The sequence below is a fragment of the Symphodus melops genome, assembly GCF_947650265.1.
Source record: "Symphodus melops genome assembly, chromosome: 15".
NCBI classification, from domain to species: domain Eukaryota; kingdom Metazoa; phylum Chordata; class Actinopteri; order Labriformes; family Labridae; genus Symphodus; species Symphodus melops.
Window position 1 is genome coordinate 2840202 of NC_136705.1, and position 23525 is coordinate 2863726.

Consider the following 23525-nt stretch of genomic DNA (forward strand, 5'->3'; position numbering starts at 1 on the left):
AAAGTGTCAGCAGCAGCAGAGACGTGAAATGCATGATCCCTGTCTTTATTTTGCTCATTGAGAGCCTTGCACGGCGTGCAGCGCTGTCAATTGAGGATGCAAACATGACAGTGTTTTTTTTCCTCCTTTGTGGTCACGTGGTCCAGCGCGCTACTTGATGGAAAAATACTGGATTTGGTGTGTAGTGGAGACAGTACACAACCCAGTAAAATCATTCAGGGAGGGTTTTTCGAAGGGCGTCTGAGCCTTTACCCAGCAACACTGTCTTCCTCTCATCTCTTAATGTTTTTTGCTGTGCTGAAGAGCATTTATATGCATCGTTTAAGGTAGTTGAAGAACTGCTGTTTCTGCAGACTTGCTGTTCTATGGGACCTGATTTTGAAGAAAAATCACTTTTATCCTTCATTTTTTATGCATCAGTTAAGTAACGTGTGACATTGCAACACCTTGCATTACTTTTTTGTTGTTGTAAAGTTGCACATTTATCATAAGTCATGCATTTTAATTGTTCTGTTTAAAGCACAGCATGATGTTATACATCCAGTGCATGCAACAATACAAAGCATCACATCATGTCCTAAATAAACCATGCATAACATATTTCCTCAATCTCACTTTTCCTGTGATAGGGAGCAGATTTAGGTGGTTTTCTGGAGATCTCTACTTAATTTATTTTTTTTGGGGGGGGGGGGATAACAATCCTGCTTTTTTTGTGATAACAAGATTTTTTTTTTTAAATGTACTTATCACAGAAAAATCTGCATCATTATCCTGAGCAAATGAGATAAATGAGGAAGTCTACTCGTTATTACAGGAAAACAGTAAAATAAAATGTCTGGATCGTATATCCGCTCCCCCCCACAATGGACGTTATTATATCTGTTCACAGTTGGAGTGCGGCTGTCCTTGGATCAGCCTCACACCCTCGACAGTTGGCCAAATATCTGAGCCTTTGTTGTTGACAAACCTTGAATGTCAAAAACTGTTGTGTGTGTTGGTTCATGGATGCATCTGCTTTGCCCTCAACAGCAACATATTCCTCAAATCTTCCTGCCACTTGAAAGAAAAGTAAACGCACACCTGGACACAAACTGGCCCGGCAGCTTTTCAGGAACACAGCGGCGTCTGAAGTTTAGATGCAGACGCACACTATGCTCGACTGTGTGCACTCTGTGCTTAGTTTTCCACACTTTTGATGCAGATTGCAATATCAAATTGCCAAACAATTAAGCATGCATTTTGCATGTAGTCCACTGGATGACATTTAATCAGCCAGAAGCATACATCAGAAAACATCAGTTAGGTAGCTGTAGTAAGTGGTAAAACCTCACACCACTAATGATAAGGGACTTTATAATTGTGGTAACAATAATTACAAGTAACTGAAATCATAACAGCACATGTCAATCAAGGAATTGAGCACATTGAGACACATAGGGAAATCAGAAACATCAGCTATACTTTAACTTTATAAAGTTGGACCTGTTTTCAAGAAATGCATGATCTACTATAAAAATCATTACATTCAGAGAGAGAGAGAGAGTTGTGGTTGAACTAACTTTAGTCCCTCACTGTGAACAGAGCTGAGCTGTGAGTGCAGTGCTGGAATTTATTGTTACACACGTGTGAAGTTTTCGAGGTAAGCAACCCCACTCAGTGAGGCACAGGCTGGTTAGATCTCGTTCTCTCCGGCTCGGCCGTGGTAGTCCATTTGCATGCATTATCATTGCACCACAGGGGACCTGACCTCCATGTGGCAATCAACTAAAAAAAAAAAGTTAAATTTGCTCTGGTGGCTCAAACTGCTGTTGCCCCCATTTCCCTCGAACAATAAAAAAAACATCTGAGAACGTGAGCACAAGTTCAGACAAATCAAACCATAATAAAAGTTCTCATCAAACTTATATGTTAGGACATTTCTAAAATGTGCTTATGCTTGGTGATAAAAGTTTCAAAAAATAACTCTAATAATGTTTTAAAGAACCTTTGAAACCCAAATGCCTTTTGATAAGCCTGTTACTCAAGTCCATTCTTTAGTCAATAGCTCATAAAAACATAACAGCGCCATCTTCTGCAGGTGAACAGTTTACAGTGTGTCACACGCGATCCTGGAGCGCCCTCTGCTGGGGAAACGACTGAATGCAGCCAATTAACCTGTCAAACTGAAATAGAAACAATATGAAGATAAGATAATCCTTTATTAAAGTAGATTTGAATTCAAACTTAAGCTCTCTTTGATATTGTTTTTGGCAGCCTTCCCTTTTTTTCAATGTTTAAGTTTGGTGAAAATGACCTCAATACGAGCTGGTCCGTATTTCAATTTAACCTCAAAGGTGCACTATCGAGATCTGGTGGTGAAATTTGAAGCAATGAAACACTTCAATGCTATGTTTCTGAACTAAATACACACTTTATTCAAAGTAAAAAAAATAAAATAAAGCATCACTGAACACTGTTTGGAACTAAAAGGTTAGAGATACACTTTCAATGTTGCAACGGCCGTTGTCAACAAACTGTTGTCATGGAGGCAGGACATCAGAGATACACAGCTCTAAATACAGGACATACCTGGACACTCAGCGTTTTCATCTTAAACAAACCCAGAGCATTACACTCAGGTTACTAAATCAATATGTGTGCAGCAAAGGTAGGTTACGTTTTTAGGAGCTCTGTATCTTCTCGCTTCTCTCTGATCTTTATGTTTCAAAGATGATCGGACACTCCTCGTTTTTCCCCCCTCACAGAAAATCAAATTTATTCCGCGCTACGACTTTGAATTCTCTGTCCGGGATCTGCTGGACTTGTCCTCGCCTTTTGGATGTGTCGTGAGCGTCCAGGTAACTCAGACTTTAAAAAAAAAATCCACTCTTTACCATTTTTTGATTTTGTTGTTGTCGGCTTTTTTATAAAGATGGGCATGTGGTTATGTTTTCATACATCTCAGAAAATAGAAAGATGTGGACGTGCGTATGGCCTGGTGACTTATTCCGATGCTTCTGATGCTCTTATGGCCACGATGGAAATCTTCGACATCAAACAATTCGTTGTGGAGCTGCAGACACCAAACGAGGAAAGAGAAGATCAAAATAAAGGACACCAACAATATCCACCTGCTTACAGCCAGGTAACAATCTGACGTCTCTCTGTGGATTTAAAGCTGCCTTGATTTGAATTAAACTTCTCTTTTTTTTTAATTTTCAGCCAGAGTTTCTTCGCATTAACAATTTACCCAAACATTTACATGAACGTCAAGATCTAGTGAGGCTCCTCCCCCTGAACTCGACCATTGTGGAGGTACAGTGTGTGATCTGAAGTATGGTGGACCAGACAGAGAAATGGGCATTAATATGGGGGATGGGTCTGAAGAAATGAAACAAAGCCTTATTCACTCATCTGTGAACTTCTTCTCATTATTTTAACTCAAAGAGATGAGATTAAAGTCTGAGGTGCAACACTTTACTTCTGCACTCTGTCACATCCACCCTACAGATGACCTTTGACTCCGCCCTGGTGATGCTCCCTGACCTCCCCACCGTAATGATGGTCAAGCAATCTCTGCATGACTTGTACACCTGACCCAAAATCAGTTGTTGACAGTTGGTTTTCCCCCTCCGATGAGGACAGCACCGAGAAGAAGCCGTCAGAATCCTCGTCCTGAATCATTACAGGACCTCTGAGACTTCAACATGTCGTCCACGCTCAAAACGACGGAGTAAAACGTCTTCAAGTAAATAAAGAACTGGCTCTGCAGTTACAAACTGAATTAAATATCAATCAATCCATCCAATTCAAAACCTCAGATCAAAGAACACTTTACAGAAGAGCCGGTCTGTTCCGAAGTCCAACATCAGCAAGAACTTAATCAAGTTTGAGGAGGGAAAACATCCTGATCCCAGCAGAGGTAGACCTTTTTAAGAGTCAATACAACACAACAACTAATGTTGTCTGAAGCGTAAACAACCTGAGCCCGTCAGTGGATAAACTTTGATTTGGTGTGTTGCAAAGATTCAGGTCTATAGATTCAGTAGTTTATATGCTGCTGGGTCGGATCATCTCTGGAAATCCCCCCCAAACTATGTTCTCCATCCATCCATTGCTGTTTCCACTTGTCCCATTCAGGATCGCAGGTGGGTGGAGACGATACCACGAGGTACACACTGAACTGGTCACCAGTCAATCACAGGGCTGACATACAGAGAATAACACACACACACACACACACACACATTTATGTGCCTCTATAGAGTCACATAAAAACCTCAACATGTGCTTGGACTGTGGGAGGAAGACAAAGTATCCGGGGAGAACTCACACGTGCACATGGAGAACATGCAAACTCCACACAGAGAGGCTGCTGTCTGGATTTGAACTAGCAACCTTCTTGCTGTGAGGCAAAGTCTTATTGTCTGTGCTATCTCACTTCTAGTCGCTGCATGCTGAAAGCGAAAAAGGCTGCACATTCTGCACATCCACCACGAGATGGCGCCCTGGTCCCAACATGTTGCTGGTTTGTTTCGTACTTCAAACACAGACAGACACACAAGTTCTGAGTTTATGTACAACTGAGTAGGATTAAAAAATAACGACGGCTCCTTTGACCGTTTGCTTTGTAATGCATTACGTTTCTGTCTCTCTGATGTCACTTTCAGGCAGTGACCTATTTTTTCCATTTATTCCAAATTTAACTTCACATGATGGAGTTACATCAAACATAATAAGAGCAGGAAATCAGTTTTGCGGTTTTGTTTGTCAGCTTGCGGAGCCTTTGACCTGAATTACTCCACTGAATGAACTCCTTTTGTTAGGCAGGAACGTTTATCCTGGGAGGAAATGTCTGGTGTTGTTCTTTAAACTGGATGTGTTTGTGGCCATAAAGGGAAAGTCAGGTAGCTTTTAGTTTTAGGTTCCTGAAAAGGAGGATGTGACAAAGCATCAGAGTCTCGTCCTATGATGGTAAATCTTTGACTTTATATAAATGATTCATGTAAATCAACAAACAGTGGTAAAAAAAAGAACAAACATTTGAGTCTGAAGCAGCTTCACGTTGAGCACACATCTGGAATTAGAAAAAAAAAATCCTGCAAACATGAATGAAAGATCTTGAAGAAAACTTTAAGAAGAGAGGTGAAACATCTTCAAGATCTCCAACCAGTCCAGTTGCCTTTGGGTCTAATTGTAACTTACCATGAACTGGATGACTAGATAGATAGATAGATAGATAGATAGATAGATAGATAGATAGATAGATAGATAGATAGATAGATAGATAGATAGATAGATAGATAGATAGATACTTTATTGATCCCGAGGGAAATTCAAGACTGACGGACTTCCTGCAAAGCTTTTTTCTCATCGTTCATTTTACGTCACTCACTCTTTCTTAACCTCCAGTTATCTGTAACTGTATTTTTAACAGGAACATTTCGTCATCATGGTGTCAGGAAGTCATAAGAAAAAAACGCTCTGATGAACTGAGCTTGTGTTTAGTCTACCGCTATGAATTTATTGAAATGAACCCTCTATGGAGACTTTTGAGGTTCTTTTCTTCTTGGCCACTTCAGAAAACCTTGAGTCCCTCTCTTTAGAGTATGTTTCTAGCACAGCTGGATTTATACTAGCAGAAATTGATGTGATAACAGTGATAACTGTCTGCAGATTAAAGACTTGGGCATTGTATTAGTATCCAACTGGACTGGTTGAAGATCTTGAAGAAGCCTTTCAGAGGAGAGGTGAAACGCCTCCAGGATCTTCAAGGGTCCATTTGCTTTTGGATCGAGCTTGGAATTTACCGTGAGCTGGATGACTGACAGACTTTCTGTCTTTATCACTGTTCATCCTACACCCCTGTTTTCTTAAACTCCAGTCATCCTAGACGTTCATCGTTTAACTGGAAGATTTAGTCATCCGATGTCAGGAAGTCATGTGAAAAACAGAGCTCACGCAGGATGGACCTGTTTTGTCCTAGAGAAGAGAAAACAATAATGGACGTGAAGTTTTACAAAGAGCTGGACACTATGACAGAAAAGGTCTGGGTGAACATTAGCCTATTACTCTGCCATGGAAACAGGAAATACATATACTTTGGATTAAAGCTCCTGTGAGGGGATTCTGACTGGGTACAAAACACAGTGAAATTAATACTGATGTGTTTTTAGTTTTTACAACCAATAAAAGCAACAACAACAAAAAAAAAAGTCCATAAGGGACCAGACTGCAGATTGCATCTTGTAATTATTTACATGTCTGACATCTCCACTGCAGGGTTGGTGTCAGATGAAGGGAGTGTCTGCACTCTGCTGGGAAAGTTGCATTTTTGCATTTTCACTTGCAAAGATTCTCACTGGATGAATCATTGGACTGTTAAAAGAAGGAACTTTTTTTTTTTTTTCCTGGAATAAGCATTACTAACAAATGACCAGGACAAGATCAGCGAAGATACGGAGGACCAGCTCATCCGCAGAGGGAGAGAAAACCGACACAAACCAAAAGTTTGGGATTTTTTTGTTGTTTGCTCTGTTTGCTTTGTTGTATACCCTCTGCTAACACAAACGACCCAAAGTGCATGCTGACCATCTTTATTAGAGAAACTGATACATGTGGTTTTCTTTGAGGCCTCCCATCATTTTCAGATCACTCTTTTAATTGGCTGTATCAAAGTAACGTTTTCATTACAGGAATATCAATATTGATCTACAGACTCAATTATTCATGAAAGTTTTTTTTTAATTTTTTGATTCAGGACCCCTGTAGAAGAGACAGGTCTGTCCTTTAAACCATTTAGGTTCCAGTTTAAACAACAATCACAAATAATTAACGTCTAAAATGAATGCAATCATGTTTTTAAATGATGTTATTTTGTCCCTGAAGACACATCCTCCATGTCTCCCTGTAGTCTCAGTGATGTACATCATGGACATGTCTCATGTCACTTAAACAAACTCTCAGACAGCTCAGCTGACGAGTCCAAAGTCATGACCACCTGATGACATCACACGTTGACCTTCGGTATACTCTTCTTTTCAGCTGTTTGACTTTAATTCTTGTGTCCGGTTAACGTTGTAACCTTTGATCAAACTGAAGGTCCTTACCGTATTTTCAAAATAAAAGCTGGGTTGAATTCAAACAGTAAGTAAAGTCTTTTCAAATAAACGTTCAAAATAAACGCCTAACAGTTTTTTTGAATTTTTAACATGCAATTTAAATGTGATTAAATTGTAAAGATTAATTACAATTGTTCATCATTTAACAGCTGATCATATTAGAACAAACACATTTTCAACAGGGTGAACTTGTATTTTTGGGGTCTCCTGAGGGTCTGTGGATCTGGGAATGTTTATTGTTCCATTTGATTAAAAATCCTTTTTTTTTAATCAGTTCCGTTCGTTAATTTTGTTATTGATTTATTCTTCAAATATCACACGAACACACACACTTCCTTGTAACTGTCATAACTGTCATTATCACAGTCTGTTTCCACATCTGCCTCTCTGCCACTTCAATAATAGCTTGCAGCTGCAAAGGAAGGAGGTGTGTGTGTGTGTGTGTGTGTGTGTGTGTGTGTGTGTGTGTGTGTGTGTGTGCGTGTGTGCGCGCATGTCTGTGTGAAATCCAGAGGGGGCGAGAGGTAAAGGGAGGACAAGCTGGGGAGAGAAAAGGAGGGAGGGAGGGAGGAGGCGGAGGATGGAGGAAGGAGGGGGCGGTGAAAGCAGAGCTGTGATGCGGACGTTGAATCACATGAGCAGAGATCTGTTTACAAACTGAGCCACAGACGAGAAGTGGAGACAGAGAGAGAGAGAGAGAGAGTGTGTGTGTGTGTGTGTGTAAGAGAGACAGAGAAAATAGACAGAAAATTCAGGAGAAGAGGTGACACATTGTGTCAGTGTGTTATGTCCTTTGTTCGGAGGAAGGAGGAAGGAAGGCACAGGGACACATGAGACTTCACACAGGAACACTGAGGCTGCCTTCTTACGGACTGCCTGGCTGTCTGTTTGGCTTTTAGGCTGCCGGGAAATCCATCCATGTTTTTCCCTTTGTCTCCTCCTCATAATTGGCTACGGCAAGATTTCGCAGCCAGAGAAGGAGGACAGCAACGTGGAGACCTGAGAGAAGAGGAGAGAGGACGAGAAAACAAAGAGACATTGTTTTGAAACGTAGATAAAGAAAAAACAACAACAACATAAAAACAGAAACTGTGCTCATCCAGAGCTACGAACAGAGAAATGGATGGACTTTGGAGTATATAACCTCAAACTGTCAGTGACATTGTTGTCTTTTAAAGGCTCATACCTTCATCTCCAAGACTCTTTGTCTTTGTCTGCCTGTGGACATAACACAAGAGCAATCCTTTCTCTGACACGTTCGGGAGTTTAAAACCCAGCCATGGATGTTGTTGACATGGTTTGGTGCTTCATCATCACTGCAAACTGAGGTGTCACTGTTCAGATACCAATCTGGGTGAGTGAGTGACGTCTTCTCAAAGAGTCTCCAACCAGGACTGCTTCTACTTATCAGACCATGTGGATTTAAGTCAGTGCAACATCAACTCTGCCGACTCTCTGAATCTTGAAAGTTAAGAAGGATTGGTCGAAGTTGTTCTTTTGAGGAAACAAAGACCTTGCCATATCAGAGAGGTCACAACCCCCAAAGACTTTGTGCTGCCAAAGACATCTGCACATTTCATGCATCCTGTCCAATGGTGTAACGGTGAGTTTGTTGCACGTCTTTGTTTGTTCTTCAGGATCGTAGACTGAATAAGGCCTTGTTTATGCCAACCACTGGATTGTGCACTATACTGTTTTGAAGCCTTCATTTTTTTCCAATTCAATTAAAAAAACGTTATTTGTCTAAAGGCACACAGAGCAGTAAATGAACGACAGTGCAGCTATACTAAAACTTAATCAAAGATAAAAATGTGTCAACAAAAGAATGAAGTGTCAAATAAAAAATACATGTTAAAATACAAAATTACAAAGTTAAATTTAAAAAAAAAAGAAGGTAAAAGCAAAATGTTTAAATTTTGCCTTCTATCTTGTTTATTTGGATTTCTCTGACGAGATAAATATGGACAACACATCTCTGTCTCCTTTCATTGTACAAGAGTGAAGTCAAACACCCTGAACCGCAGATTCATTCTGATAACTGGAACACAAACACATAAACAATTAGCAGAACAGATTCTTGTGTCGGTTTGAAGCAGACACTCAGTTATTGAAAGTTCAATGACAACATAGCCTGCTTTATCGTTGACTTTTGTCCAAATTGATCCAACGGTTACAAAATGGCCACTGTGTTTAATTAAAGAAAACTTGAAATATTGATATAAGACGTAAAGTCATTGAGAGAATGTTTACTGACGGAGTCTGTGATTCCGATGCTGTCATTACAGTTTTTGCCTTTATATCAATGCTCTGTGTGATTGGTCGAATTCACAGTATCAACGACAGAAGAAAATCGATCGCAAAAAGAGAACATGATGAAGCAGTTTCGTGACGTGCAAGAAGATCGAAGGGGTTGTTCGGTGGCCGTGTGATACAAGCGTCTGATTAAAATTGAGTTAAAAAAAAATGAGCATTCACACCTGAAGCTCACCCTGAAAATTAGCTTTTCGTGTGTGGAGTGTTGGGCATGTGTGAAAACTCCAACATCTAGACATAAAGCTAAAATCTCTGTTGAGTATCTGGGATAAATGCAGGGAAATGTATTTTTTAAAAACTTTTGAAGGGTTTTATGTAAACTTTTTTTATGTTTTATGACCCTGACATAAATGTATTCCAAAAGTGAATCATCACTTTTTACGATTGACCCGTTTGATCATTTTACAACAAAAACGTGTGAAGCCAGAAGCTGCTTTTGTTCTCTCCAACAGCCGTCAGTTATAGTCTTGTCCAGACTTCCTTTGAACAACGGTCCACCTTTTAGCGCTCCACTATCAATGATTTACTCACAATGTGCTAAGATTACATGCTGCCTCCTCCTTCACCCCTACAGTAGCTAACCAGCGCTCCACCTCCACTTTCAAACTCACGTCTGCACTCCCCTATACCCCATTAAACAATGACTCTTCAACCAGGAAGTCAACCAAAAGAATCATTTGACCCACTGACGAGATCATAAGCGAATAAGTCACTTGTGCATTTTAAGGCTTTCATTTAATTTTCAACCATCACGCTTAAACATTTCCTTTTACTTGAGCTTAAACATTTGAAAAAAAAAAAACTAGACAATGTTGGCAAAGAAGCAAGTGGAACAAATTCCTGTGTGACGCAGAACTGCTTGTAAAAGTTCACATGAAAGCGCTCTGCAGGTTTGAGAGCGGTGGCAGAACTAGTCTTTGATGAAGTTTGTTTCTTGTCTGAGTTTCTTCCTGATTGTTTTGGATGAAATATTTCTACCTTACATTTCATCGAACTGGCTAAAGAGCTTTTGTCCAAAGCTACTTACAGTAAGTGCATTCGAACAGGACCAAGAGCTGGATGGGACTCCAATAAGAAGAGTTTCCCTTTCACATGAATAACTAAAGCACGTTCTGTGAGTTTTTTATCAGCCCAGAAAAATTGTAGACTTTCATTCTAGTATTGCAGTTCAAATATATCCTCCATAAAGAAGACAAAAGTGTTTTGTTTTTTTAGTTCTGCAGGGCTCTCTTTGCTTCTCTTGAGTTTTTTTTTTTGACCACAAGTTCAGACCCTTTCTGCAGCTCAAGAATCCCCACAATGAAAGCAGTGTTACATTGAAATCTAAAGCACGACGATCACAGATGCAGCGCGGAGCAGAGGCCCTACACACACACACACACACACATCTATTCTACCCAGAGACACACCGTGCAGTGAGAGGTGGACAAAGAGAAGGACAGGATCGCCTGATGGAGTCACACATGATGGGATATTATACCCTCTGCTAACACAAAATATCCAGTGAGCGCTTACAGTGAAAGGCCATTACTGTGCGCAGTACCAGACGCTCCGCTGACAGTGAAAGGCTTTCCAGTGAGACGACAATGCTCACATTCAGACACGCTTCACGATCTCTCTGGAGACAACTTATTATGTCGTTCAATTGTGCTTACAGGAAAACAAACAGAGCTGCTGTGTTTATAAAACTACAGGGCTCAAAATCTAAATGAATTATTCATCAAATGATTGACGTATTGTAAAGTTGTCCCAGGAGATTTGTTGGTAAACACTTTCTTATTTACACACCCTACACATGTAGCGTGACATTAGCATCAGCGCTCTGATTATGCTAAATGTTTGACTCCTGAGACGCTCGCTTGCTCAGGCTGCAGTTTGGTTCTGCTGCAGGTGCGATAACGATGAACCGGAGGGTCGCCTGTTCAAGTCCAGGTGCGGACCAAAGTATCGGGCACTAAATGGTCCTGGTTGCTATAGAGGTGCCAGGTCATTTCCCAAGTACTGCTGGGGTTCCCTTAAGCAAGGCACTGCTCTGCTATCTCTCCACTAATGCATGTCCACAGCTCCTGCGTGTGCGTGAGTGTAAGTCAGGACTGTGTGTGAAAAGCATGTCTCTCAAGAACAGACTGTAAAAACCAGAATTTACCCCGAAGGATTAATAATCTCAAAATCTCAAAAATTGGATAAAGAGTTAGATATGAAGATTTCTGTATTGAAAGACTTAAAGAAAGTGCACATGCACAACTAAAAAAAAACAGCATGCCCCTTTCATGCATGTGGCTTACAGCATGACGTTGTCCCTGTCAGACTGGTTGGGGGGCCTCCGACGGCGAGACTTGACATAAAAAGGATGTGCCAGGATGGGAAACAGAATCGGACACGTTTAAGACCGTGTTTACAGTTTTCTGAACGCTACACGTAACAGACATGTTCACAGTAACAACAGACGAGTGGGTGGCGAGCAGAAAACACAACCAGACCAGTTAGAAACCCGCCTGCTTCTGACTGCTGTCAGGGTATCATCACAGAGGCCGGCTCGCTTCTGTTGAATCTTCCTGATTTCCTGTCGCGCTCACTCATCAGCCTATCACGTCTTCAAATGGAAAGCTTACGTGGGAGCTTCCATTGAAGTCAAGGTAAAAAAAAAATAAAAATAGAAACACTCGTCCTACAATCCAAGAAAACAATGTAAACCAACATCAACCCCAGCAATTATGATGTGGGTACGTCTTGAAATCATTTTGAATGGATTCAAATTCTTGAGATGCCACATGCAAACCAAACTTCATTCTCTTTGAACGCAGGCTGGTTGATTTATTCTTTGACTTTCTAAATGTCCCCCATGATGTAAACTGCATTCCTAACGTCACAGTTCACTGACTGTGGCTTTGTTTTCTGAAACTATGCATATTAAAAAAAAAATAATAATAAATAATTAAATGTTAATATACTTGCAGAGACATTTGACTACACATGTGTGTGTGTGTTTGCATTGCATCAACAGAGAGCCTTGTTCTTTGTTCGAGGATAAAAGTGACAAATTGTTCAGAGGCAGGAGCGCTCACTTTCTGAAGTTATTAATGACATGATGCAGTTTGACTACTTGTTGTACGTAATGCCTCCATTGTTAGGACTTCATAGCCTGTGGGAGGTACAGTAAGTACTGCATCATGCACTGCAACCGTGTTTGCATTCATATTTGCAAATGTAATCGATGGCACGAAAAGGCTCAAATGCTACCCAAGAGGTGTTTCACTGTCCAACAGTACGTCCTTCTTGCACATGCTGCAGCCTTCATATATCTTTATATATAACGTGTGTGTTTTCCTCCTGCGAGTGAAATCTTGTTGCTTTAGCTGGTTAAATGTTTGTTCGTGTGTGTCGTCCTCTCAGGGTGTCTGTGTAACCTTGGATTGCAGAACATCGGCCCATACTGCAACATGTCGTCTGAAGAGCTCTTCCACCTCCCGCTCAACGTCTACATCATCGTCCTGGGCATCGGACTCTTCATACTCATGCTCAGCCTCCTCTTCTGCTGCTACCTTTTCAGGTACAAAGACGCACCTGAGCTGGCGCTATGCTTAAGCACCAGACTATTCCACCAGTATGAGCATGATAGATAGATAGATATCTATCTATCATGCTCATATTGGTGGAATAGTCTGGTGCTCACTCAAAAAAAAAAAAACACTTAGTCATTTGTAATCGCTTCTGCAAGTGTCACACAGATCATTAGCTCGTAACCTGCAGCACATACCACAAGCGCTTTTCTTCACTTTCTCATCTCAGACTTCATAAGTGGAATATATTTCTTTTTTTTTGTTTTTTTTTGTTGATGTTTTAGTCAGACAAATACATAACAGAAATTAGTAAATTATCACAGTTACATGAATAAGGGTTACATCGTGTCAAATTTCACATGTTTCAGCAACAGCCTTGTCTGACATTTACTTTTTCTTCACAAAACAAAAGATAAATAAGCAGATAAAATAAAATAAAATAAAAAATAAATTTAAAAAAAAGTTAGTCCAGCAACAACGTACAACTCAAGCCAGACCTAAGTGGAATATACTTCAAACATTTTATAAACATTTAGTTTTAATTGTTGGATCTCAGCGATGAACGCCTGGTTTACTCTTTGAACATTTTCGCTCTGCCTTACCGCCATGTGAGCATGAAATACTTGTTCCTGTCGATCTGCCTGACTCTGCAGCACTCTCTACTTGATAAAAGACAAAAGACAAACATCGTCTTGTGTTTTTATCCTTTCTGCAGCATTTTGAACACAGTGGCGATGCTACCCAGCATGGTTTGTACCGCCTGATTGGTTGAAAAATATCGGACGGTTCGGTCGATGTTTTTCACGGTGGACTTGGTGATGGGTCCTGGGGTTTGACCAGGTTACAATGCTCTCTTTCAAGATATCAGAATCTATGGACAAAAACAATCAACTGTACCCGAAATTAAATGTCAGTGTTTGAAGATTTAACTCTTTGAGGGAGTGTTCTGATTGGTTAGCAGGAATCCAGTTGGCATCATTTTTCTCGGCATGGTTGCAAACAGATGCATCAACCGACCCAAGCTAATAATTGATTTCAATCTCCTTTTCAAATGATTTATTTTTGATGTCAGGTTTTACGTGAACACAAAGTATTGGTTGTAGCAGCTTACATTTCCTGTGGTTTGAGAAATATTCTGAGCTCTTAATGGACACAGATTTGAAACTCGAAAGGATCATGCTCATTGATTCAGCGGTCCGTCGATGCAGAGAGCGAGAGCCTGAATCTCACGGCCTGTTGTCTCCCATGTTGACAAATGTCGAAGGTTTAAGTGAACGCTGCTTCAGGCTCATGCAGACAGCTCACAGTTATGTCAGTGTTTGGCCTCCAGTTTCTGGAAAAACCTGTTTGACTATTTATCTTATAGAATATATATTTAACTAAGGGAAAACAAAAAGGACAGAGGGATGTGTTTGTAGAAGTATTTAGTGATGGCAAACAAAACTATCATCTGGAAAGTCAGGACGGATTGTAAGCGACTCTTCAGCAATGATTATCCATCCAAACAACTCAAGACGAGACAGTGTATGGACTTAGCATGTTTCTCCCCATGCATGTGTGGGTTCCCCTCCGAATACTCCCACAGTCCAAAGACGCTCTCCTCAGGTCAATAGGTGACTCTAAATTGCTCGCAGGTGTGAGTGTGATTGACAGTCCGGGGTGTACCCGCCTCTCACCCAATGACAGCTGGGATCGGCTCCATCCCGCCGTGACAGGACACAAAGATAACGGATGGTGTTGAACACTTATTTGACTCATGAGTTAGGTCTTCAATGAAAACAACAAACTATACATTTATTTCAAGCCCAGTAAGGTCTCTTCCTCCGCTGTGGCCCTGGTCCCACTTTCCACCCGAGACGATTCTCCTGTCGTGCAGTCTTAAAAAAATCAGCAGACTGTGATTTCACCCTCTGTTGGAACAGAAAATCTTATCTCAGCTGTGTGTTTTTAAATTTGGGCTCAATCCCGCAGTCAACAGAGCTGCAGACTTCGGATTTCTGACCCAAACAAACAACATGAATGTATAAATCCCAAACTCCATCCCCATGAACGGTTCACATTTTGAATCCGGAGATCTCACACGACGGCACGTTCTGAAAAGGTCGGACGTATCTGCTCGTGCTGTGCGTACTTTCACAGGCTCTTACTTGACGCTGACATTTTGTGCATTCCTGAGCTGTTTTAATCTCAGCTGATCTCAGGTTTAATCTCAGGTTGCTGTCATTCAGCGTGACAGGACCTGTCCCAAAGAAGACAGATCTGGAGCCAGCTGGAAGACCCGACCATTTTTATGACTTCAATTACAGCTTGATTAACTTTTTTTTTCTTTTCTGCTTCACAGACTCAGGCGACAAGGTTCAAGAGAACAGTACGGATACAATGAGGTAATATGTTCAAACCATATCCAGGTGTTGACTTCCTGTTGTGATCTGACATGCTCAATGAGATGAATCTTTTCTTGTCAACAGGTTGTTTTAAAAGGAGCGGGGAAGAAGCTCAGCCTGCTGGGTGTAAGTTTAAAGTAACATCTACTGCTAGCTGTGTGATGACATAGAATACACTGCAGTGGTTTCAAATGCAGAAAAAATAAATGATTCTTTTACTAAAATACTTAGAATTTAAAAAAAAAAGGCATCAGACAGCAACTGCATGGCTTTATTACTGTTCTGGTTTTAAATATTGCACATCGAGGAGTCATCCTTTTATCCGTCTCAAGTGAAAACAGTGAAGGTGACGGGCTTGTGTTTGATTGTTTCAGCAAACGTGTGCGGTGTGTTTAGAAGAGTTTCGCAGCAGGGACGAGCTCGGCGTGTGTCCGTGCTCGCACGCCTTCCACAAGAAGTAAGTTGTTCATGTTCGTATTCATCTGTCTGTGACGATGCAGAGGTCCCTGTTTATATACCGTTCTCCTCCTTGTTTTGTTGTCAACATCTTTTGTCATCATTCTTTAAATGTGTTTTAGGAAGCCTTTTTTAACGCTTTGTCCTCGGGGCCTCCGTGTGTGTGTGTGTGTGTGTGTGTGTGTGTGTGTGTGTGTCTGCTGGATGTTCATGTCTTCATGTTTCATTTTGGTTGACTCTTTGCGAGAGCTGGGCTGTTTGAATTACAGAGCGCAGGTAGAGTTTAGGAATGGACGCCATTCAGACCAGCCAAAATAACGGATGCGGACAAAAAGAAAAAGAGTAAATAAAGTGAGACAAAACGCCGAGCAGATTAGGCTCTTTCCAGAACGAGGGTGAAACTTCATTTGGCATTTACCCGCGGACGAGGAGCCAACACCGGCTATTAGCTTGTGCAGGCGTGCAGAGTAGGTACAAGCAGTAAACTCTCACGGAGTCCGGCGGTGAGCGTGCACTTCTGGAGGCTATGAGCCCAGGAGGAGCGGCCCAGAGTGAACCGTGAACGCTACTGACTCCACCTTTTATGAGATCAGACTTTGATTCCTTATTTAACAGATTTGTTAAGTTGTTTACTCAAACACATGATGGATTGATTCATTATGTTCGAGAACAGCCGCTGTGTCTGACAGTCTGCGGTCAGAGGCTCAGAATATCTCACTTTTTAAAAGCTTAAAGAACATCGTTCTGGTTTTGATGACTTCATATTTTGACTTCGTTATGGGCCAAAATGTTGACTAACCAGCCCAGAGGAATGACTCATAAATTCCCCTGCATGATTGACTCCTGCCTGCGAGTGCACAACTCGAGCAGACGGAGAAAAAGTGAATTTCAGAGAGAGAGAGAGAGAGAGAGATTGAGCTACAGTGAGCTGTGCAGAAAATGTAGATCAGATTCCTCTCAACATGTATGAACATGAGAATGCTTTCTGCAACTGAGACCTTGTTTCGCCCTGCAGCGAAAGGTGTGGCATTGAAGACCATGCTTTAAGACCAGTTTGACTTTCTCTAACTTCTGTTTTAAGTTTCTCCACAGACCCCCCCCCCCCTGCTGACATCAGTGTTTTTTTTCTCTTTCTTCAAAATAATGAAACACTTTAATTTGTCCCTGCTTTCCTCAGGTGTCTGCTAAAGTGGTTAGAGATCCGCAGTGTGTGCCCGATGTGCAACAAGCCCATATGTCGCCTCCAGCCCGACCCCCCACAAGCACCTGAGCGGCCACAGAGTCTCCTGGAGGTCTGAGAGGGGGACGCCTGTCCAGCACCAACTCCGGCTCTCTCTGGACATTTGACTCCTGCCTCTATGGAGTATTCTGTTTCATCGACCCGACAAAAGACTGAAGTTTTAGTAATGCAAACATTCTAGGAAGCAGAGCTGCTCTGAGAGGAGATATCGTACCACTGACTGAGTTGAACCTGAAGTGCAACCTGAAGACCGACTTGGCAAGTTTGTAACAGTGGAGTGGAGTTGATGACTCATTTTCAATCCATCATCGGCGTTCAAGACAGTAGATTCATGCAACTGATAATGCCTTCAAAATTCTGCACACAGCCATATGCTTAAAGGGAAACCTGCTTGTTAATTGCACTTTTTTTTTCCAGTGTGTCAAGGTCGTAAAGTTTTGATAAGTCCGGCAGAAGCACAACCACTTGAGTTGCTTTTTTTTTCTTCTTTTTTTTAAGTGACGGACTGAAAGTGTTATTTGAAGCGATTGACAACATAAAAAAAGACTTTTATGAAAACAAACCTCTTTAGATTTTTAATTTAGAAACAGAAACAGGTTTCATTGCACTCTTCAAAGCCACCAGACTTCTTGGACAAAAAGAATAATTTTACATTGCAGAACACAGACGATGCTTTATCACTGCTACCTTGTTCAGTTCGATCTGTAGCTGTTTTATTATTTTTACTTCTGTGCTTTAGATGGTTAGCTGGAAGTCAACGCAGTATGTGTTTGACAAGAATCCACTTACTGACTGTGGCAGCTCGATCAGCAACATTGGAGATTTGTCCGGTTAAATTACTGTTTCTGTCACAGACAAGAAAAGTACTTTTACCTAGAAGGAGGCAGATGTTGCTTGCATACTGCTGCCTCGTTTTTATTCTATTTATTTTTTTCCTAGGTGTTGTAAATGGCTAGTTGGAAGCCAAAACCATATACCATATTGACTTATTTTGTCAATGGAGTCTGGCGGCTTTAAACAGGGCGACATACCGACTGCTTGAAGTTTGAAATATCTCTCGTTCTCTCACTTTGATCATTTCCATTTTCCCTCATTGATTAGGTGGCAGACGTTAAAGGGATTATTGGGTCAGGGGATCATTTGGAGCAGTTTTGAAAAAGTTTGATTCCTCTACTTATTACATTTCAACATGTATGAAACAGATTGGAGTCAGGGAGGGTTGACTCCTCCTTAAAGCTTTAGTGCACAAGTGCCTTAAAGTTGCACGTCTTCTAAAAGGCCAACAACATATCTCAGCTCATTCTTCTTCAAATCCAGACATTATTGACTTATCGTGACAGATTTTAAACGTTTTTTAACAGGTTTTAGGAGTTGTTTTTTTTGTTGCTTTTGCTGGATCTACTTTTTTGATTTGATTGGCTGAACACTGGGAACATGCAAAGCAGGAAATCAATTCAATATACGTACAGCCCTCCACAAGTCACACAAAGAAATCAAAAAGTGCGTTAAAGAGAGACTTAACTCAAAGATTCTTATGCTTAGTACGCTGACGTTCCTTGTTTTTAGGCTACGCATACAATAATGAATGATTCAATCCTGGACCACAAAGGGCTCCTTCACAATCCTTCAAATACGACTTTTTGCACATGTTTGTTTTTTTTTTTTCTTTAGCCTGCAGGGAAAATGTGGTCAGCTTCAACCCAATAACTTCATTATTGTTATGGAGAAACATCTGGAGAGATAAAAGGTTTATTACCATGTAACCACATTTTGTATCAAGATAAAATTAACATGTACAATTGTGTCACCACGTCCACTTTATACTGTATCGTTGGCATCAATGCAGAATTTGGAAATCTCCGCTATTTGGACAATGCTTGAGTTCCTGATCTGACAGCTTTAAGGTACTGTTTACTTCTGCTTCACCCAAACAGCTTTGTGGGTCCTTCAGCATGTTGAGGAGGGTGCACAGACTTCTGATGTGACCAAACATTATTCCTGCCTCTGGAGCAGATCTGACTCTGACAAATGTTTGCATGGCAAACTTCAGTCTGGCCTATTTCCGTTCAAGCTGACATGCAGAAAGCGTCCCAAATAAGTGAGACGTGTCTTTCATTACAACTTTAGAGCCCGGGGCTTGGAAATAAGAAAATTCAACCACCAGTCCCTGGCTTTGAAGATACCAGGCCATCCTACGGCTCATTGTTGCCCCATATTTGAGGCAAAGGCAGAGACTGTCCCTGAAGATGTTCAGGTGTGGAAAGAGGACTTGAAACCAAACAGGACTATTGTAAACTAACAGGAATAAATGGGGTGCATTTCAGTTGTAATCTTCCATTGTCTCACCTACTCCATCCTCCAATGTATTGCAAAACCTAATGAAGCCCTGAATGGAAAGATGGATGAGTCATATGGGATCTGAACTGCATCACACGTCTGTGCAGCTTGAACCATAGACTGTGTATAAAGAGATGGAGAAAGCCCCCAGAGAGAACGTCTTTAGTCTCCCCACCTTCATTCTAAGAGCCATCAGAATTCACCTCATTGGAAGCGTAGAGTGGAGTTAAAGGCTAAGCTATCCACATAGATGTAGCCGCAGTGATGTCACACATTAGTTTGTACAAACCAGGCTCGGGTTATGAAAATGTATGAACAGCTCTTAGCCTAAATGTTGTTAGAACGGATGACTCACACAAAGAAATTCACGCCTCACAGTTTAGAGTAACGAATGATTTGGTGAATAATGGGGGTGAATCCTGACTTTTACAGCCAGCCTCAAGTGGACACTAGAGGAACTGCATTTTATTGCACTTCACCAAAAACGTCCGTCTTGGTTGTCCGCTAGTTTATCACAAGCTCGGTGAGCAATGTGCGTCAGTTCCTCACAGTGGTTTGTATTGAGACGCTTATTAAAAAAAACACTAATGGGTTTTGTATACCTGCTTTCCTAACTTGCCCTCAAGCCTCCTTAATGTTTATTTTGTTTACTCTAAATGGGACCATGATTTAAAACCTTGTGACACTTGAAACTAGCGAGTGAGACCGAACACTCAGTAGGAAAGTAATTACTATATTAATACATCAAGTGACGAGTAGGATCAGTCTCTCATCTGCTTTCATACAATTAGTTTTCTTTATGCTACTTGTAGAGTCGCCCCCTGCTGGCCATTGGAAAGAAGATAGGTTTTGTCCGCTTCTTATATACAGTCTGTGGTTATTTTTAACTGAATCAACCAATAAAATAACAGATGTGTTGTTTTTTCCGGCTGCATCAAGTGAACTGTTTTGGCTTTAAAAGGTATCGTGTCAGTGATGGTGAAAACAAGTTGACCGTTTCATGTGAAATTCTTGGATGTTATCTTTGCCAGTGGGATAGAACAGACAGAAATCGAAGCTCCTCCAGTCAAAGACCTGCTCAGCGGTGTCGTGATATAAATAGAAACACTGCACTGATACGACGAGCCTGTTTGAGCTGGTTTCTTCAGAGAGCGTGGTGCTGCATTCACTTCATTCTGTGTATGGACTGTGTAATATACCATGAGTACTGTGCATATTGTAAATGCTTATTACATTTATGACTTTAAAAGAAAAATATAACCAGTGTTTTGATATGTTCCTTTGGCTCTAAGTCTTTTTTTTAAAGGTTTGCTGATGAGTTTACAAGAAGTGTGTGTGATATATAATGTCTCTACTGATAAGAAAACTGAATTCAAGAGTAAGATACTCTTGTTCATGTTTTAATTACAGCAAGCTATGAGGAATTCTGCTGCCCTCTACAGGTAGTAAAATAATACTACACTGTAAACACGTGTTCAGAGAGTCCCCAGAGGTTGAATGTGGTATTAAATAAGCAAACGGTAGCATGCTAACGGAGGCTGTTCATCGTCAGAAACCTGATGATGCATAGGTTTAAAGCAGGGGTGTCCAAAGTGCGGCCCGGGGGCCATTTGTGGCCCTTGAGTGGATTGTTTGTGGCCCTTGACTTCGTTCGAAGAATCAGAAGATTTTGGCCCCAGGCCTCATCAGATGGCACATTTCCTTCTTTTTCTTTTTCATGTTAGCGAGGGAGACCTATAAAGGCCTGACTATTCTTTCCAAAAAATTAGAAGACAACAGTTTCCCACTGCAATTAGTTATTGTATGTTTACATTATTTTTTGAAGTGGTCAAAATACAAAAAGTTCCTTCCAATATTTAAAAAAAAAACAAAAAAACAAAAAAAAACCCTGTGGCCCGTGAGCGATTCTAACGTGACAATTTTGGCCCGCAAGAAAAAAAGTTTGGACACCACTGGTTTAAAGGGTTTGCTGGTCATGATTGAATAAATTGCTTTTTAAATGTAATTTTCGGAAAACTGTCATCATATACAACAGATTTCCATTCGCATAAAAACTTCCGTTGATAAATATAAAGTTAGCTTTTTTTATGCATTCAGATGAATCTGGACTTGTTTAAATGCTAAAATCAAAGTGCGCATTTAATTTTTCGTTAAATGCTAGCAGAAGAATAAACTTCTTCACGTTAATGATTCTAGTGTAAGAATGAACAGAGTTTTTTAAAAGTTTTTTTCACCTTTATTCAAGAGACAGGACGGTGGATAGAGTCAGAAATGTGAGAAAAGAGCCTCGGGTCAAATTCAAACCCCGGCAGCCTGCTTGGAGGATTATAGCCTTCGTACATGGGGGCGTCTGGACCAACCACGAGGCTTCCTGTAACCCAGAATGGATGGCGTTTAACTAAATAACTGTCAGGTTGAACCTGCATAATATAAGCATGTTAGCATGTCTGCATCAGTGCAGCTTTATTTAGCCACTTCTACCATCTTACTATCACAAGATGGGAGAAGCCACTTCTACCAAAAAAAGTAGCTGTAAATTAAAAAGGTTTAAAAATGGTCCCCTGAATTCTACTCCAACGGATGCTTTGCACATTTTGACAATTACAACTTCTACACTTATTTATAGTTTAAGCATTGAAAATGCTGTTTCAAAACACAGAGCCCTCTGTAGAGTCTTAAAAATGATATCTGGTGTTAGAAATATGGAGACTTTACAAACAACTTAAGTTTGTCCAAGAGCAGATTCCTGAATGTTGTTTAATAAGATTGACTTTAGGATTTGTCTTCGTAGACACAGTTGCAGCAAAGATAACTTTTGGACTCAACAAAAGGTCGTTGAGAGAGTTGAGCGTACATTTTATGAATCGACATTGGCAAGACTGATCATGTTTCCATTATGAACACACTTAAACCCTGATATTAGTCGGGGAAAACCAAGTCCAGACATCCTCCTTACACAATGCGTCCTTTATATCTGATTTTTTTTTTTTTATGTACTCTGATGGAGCAGCATGAAACAACTAACACTGCACACTTTATTGAATGTCATTCAAACCTGGGTGGTCTCAGCTCATTCATACATCAGTCAGCTATCAAGCTTGATGCTTACCAAACAACTTGTGAAGATTATCTGAGGAAGGCTGTTAAATTAGTTGCCATGTGACTAAAGTTCATCCCCTAATTGTTGAATTAGATGATTAGATAATTACTTTTTAAAGCGTCAAGTAACTCTCTGTGCATTTATCCTTCTCTGCACTTAAGAGACCCCATGCTTTTCCTCGTTTTATTTTTATGTTCAAGCTGAAGGGCTGAATAATTAAAGAAATTTTTTAAAAAAACCGAGGTCATCCTTATGCTGATGATACTCAACCGTTGAAGCCTTTTAAGGTTATCTCCATTCATTTATAATTCTGCTTGTCTGCTGTGACTTATTAGAAATCCTGTAACTCACTCCTTTTTTTTTTTTTTTTTAAATCTGATCAAACTGAGATATTAGTCATTGGTTCAGCTCGACATAGACAACAGTTTGATTAAGTAACAGTAATGTTCACTAATTGTGTGATTTCACAACACAAAGATTCTTGGTTTGATTCTTTGATCACAATACAATAAATCATCAAGAAGTAGTAGTTGTATACAGATTAAAATCAAAGGGGTTTTGCCTCTCATGTATGTTAATAATGTAATGTTCCTTCTTTCCACCTGTAAGGCAGATCCTTTCTCTGCTGCTGGCTCTAAAAATGTCCCAAATTGTTGTCCGCTAAAAGGCTGTTTTTTCCTTTTTGACATGGAGGGTTTGAGGCAAGAAGTGATTGTTGTGCTAGAACAGTAAAACCCGATACTAGTTTATGATTGTGTGCTGTATATTTAACTTAAGAGTGTTGCAGTGAGGAATAGATAAAAACATTCATAAATATCCTCTTTATCCTCTTAACATTCCCTCCACTTGGTGTAATCATGTCGTTTCTGCAGAATAATGACTACTTACCGACAGCAGACACTTCTTCTGGTTAAATGTTTACTCTTGGGAGAGTTCACTTTTTCTGGGAAAACATCGACTTCTTTTTAACTTTTAATGAACATCTTTGGGAATAGATCAAATTGTGTATCCCGTGTGTCTTGCGTCATGCAGCTT

The 23525-nt window shown here is 40.5% G+C and overlaps 2 protein-coding genes across 2 annotated transcripts; both read left to right on the forward strand.

Annotated features, from left to right (window-relative positions):
* The first annotated feature begins 2542 nt into the window (after positions 1-2542).
* On the forward strand, positions 2543-3586 carry LOC306835734 (uncharacterized protein). Its single transcript, XM_079362447.1, has 5 exons — positions 2543-2647; positions 2745-2837; positions 2945-3124; positions 3202-3294; positions 3490-3586. The coding sequence occupies exons 1-5, from the start codon at positions 2633-2635 to the stop codon at positions 3574-3576; spliced, it is 468 nt and encodes a 155-aa protein (XP_079218573.1). The 5' UTR covers positions 2543-2632; the 3' UTR covers positions 3577-3586.
* A 4874-nt stretch (positions 3587-8460) lies between these two features.
* LOC306835733 (RING finger protein 122-like) lies at positions 8461-20669 on the forward strand. Its single transcript, XM_079362446.1, has 6 exons — positions 8461-8703; positions 12807-12963; positions 15315-15357; positions 15442-15483; positions 15732-15814; positions 16991-20669. Exons 1-6 carry the CDS (start codon positions 8679-8681, stop codon positions 17109-17111), a joined length of 471 nt encoding a protein of 156 aa, XP_079218572.1. The 5' UTR covers positions 8461-8678; the 3' UTR covers positions 17112-20669.
* Positions 20670-23525: the final 2856 nt, after the last annotated feature.

Bases quoted from the DNA above. Each gene is read 5' to 3' on its own strand.
- LOC306835734 (XM_079362447.1), top strand. The intron at 2,838-2,944 runs GTAACTCAGACT...CATACATCTCAG, and splicing joins GATGTGTCGTGAGCGTCCAG to AAAATAGAAAGATGTGGACG. The intron at 3,295-3,489 runs GTACAGTGTGTG...TCCACCCTACAG, and splicing joins TGAACTCGACCATTGTGGAG to ATGACCTTTGACTCCGCCCT.
- LOC306835733 (XM_079362446.1), top strand. From the start codon at position 8,679: ATGCATCCTGTCCAATGGTGTAACG. The intron at 8,704-12,806 runs GTGAGTTTGTTG...TCGTCCTCTCAG, and splicing joins TCCTGTCCAATGGTGTAACG to GGTGTCTGTGTAACCTTGGA. The intron at 15,815-16,990 runs GTAAGTTGTTCA...TGCTTTCCTCAG, and splicing joins TCGCACGCCTTCCACAAGAA to GTGTCTGCTAAAGTGGTTAG.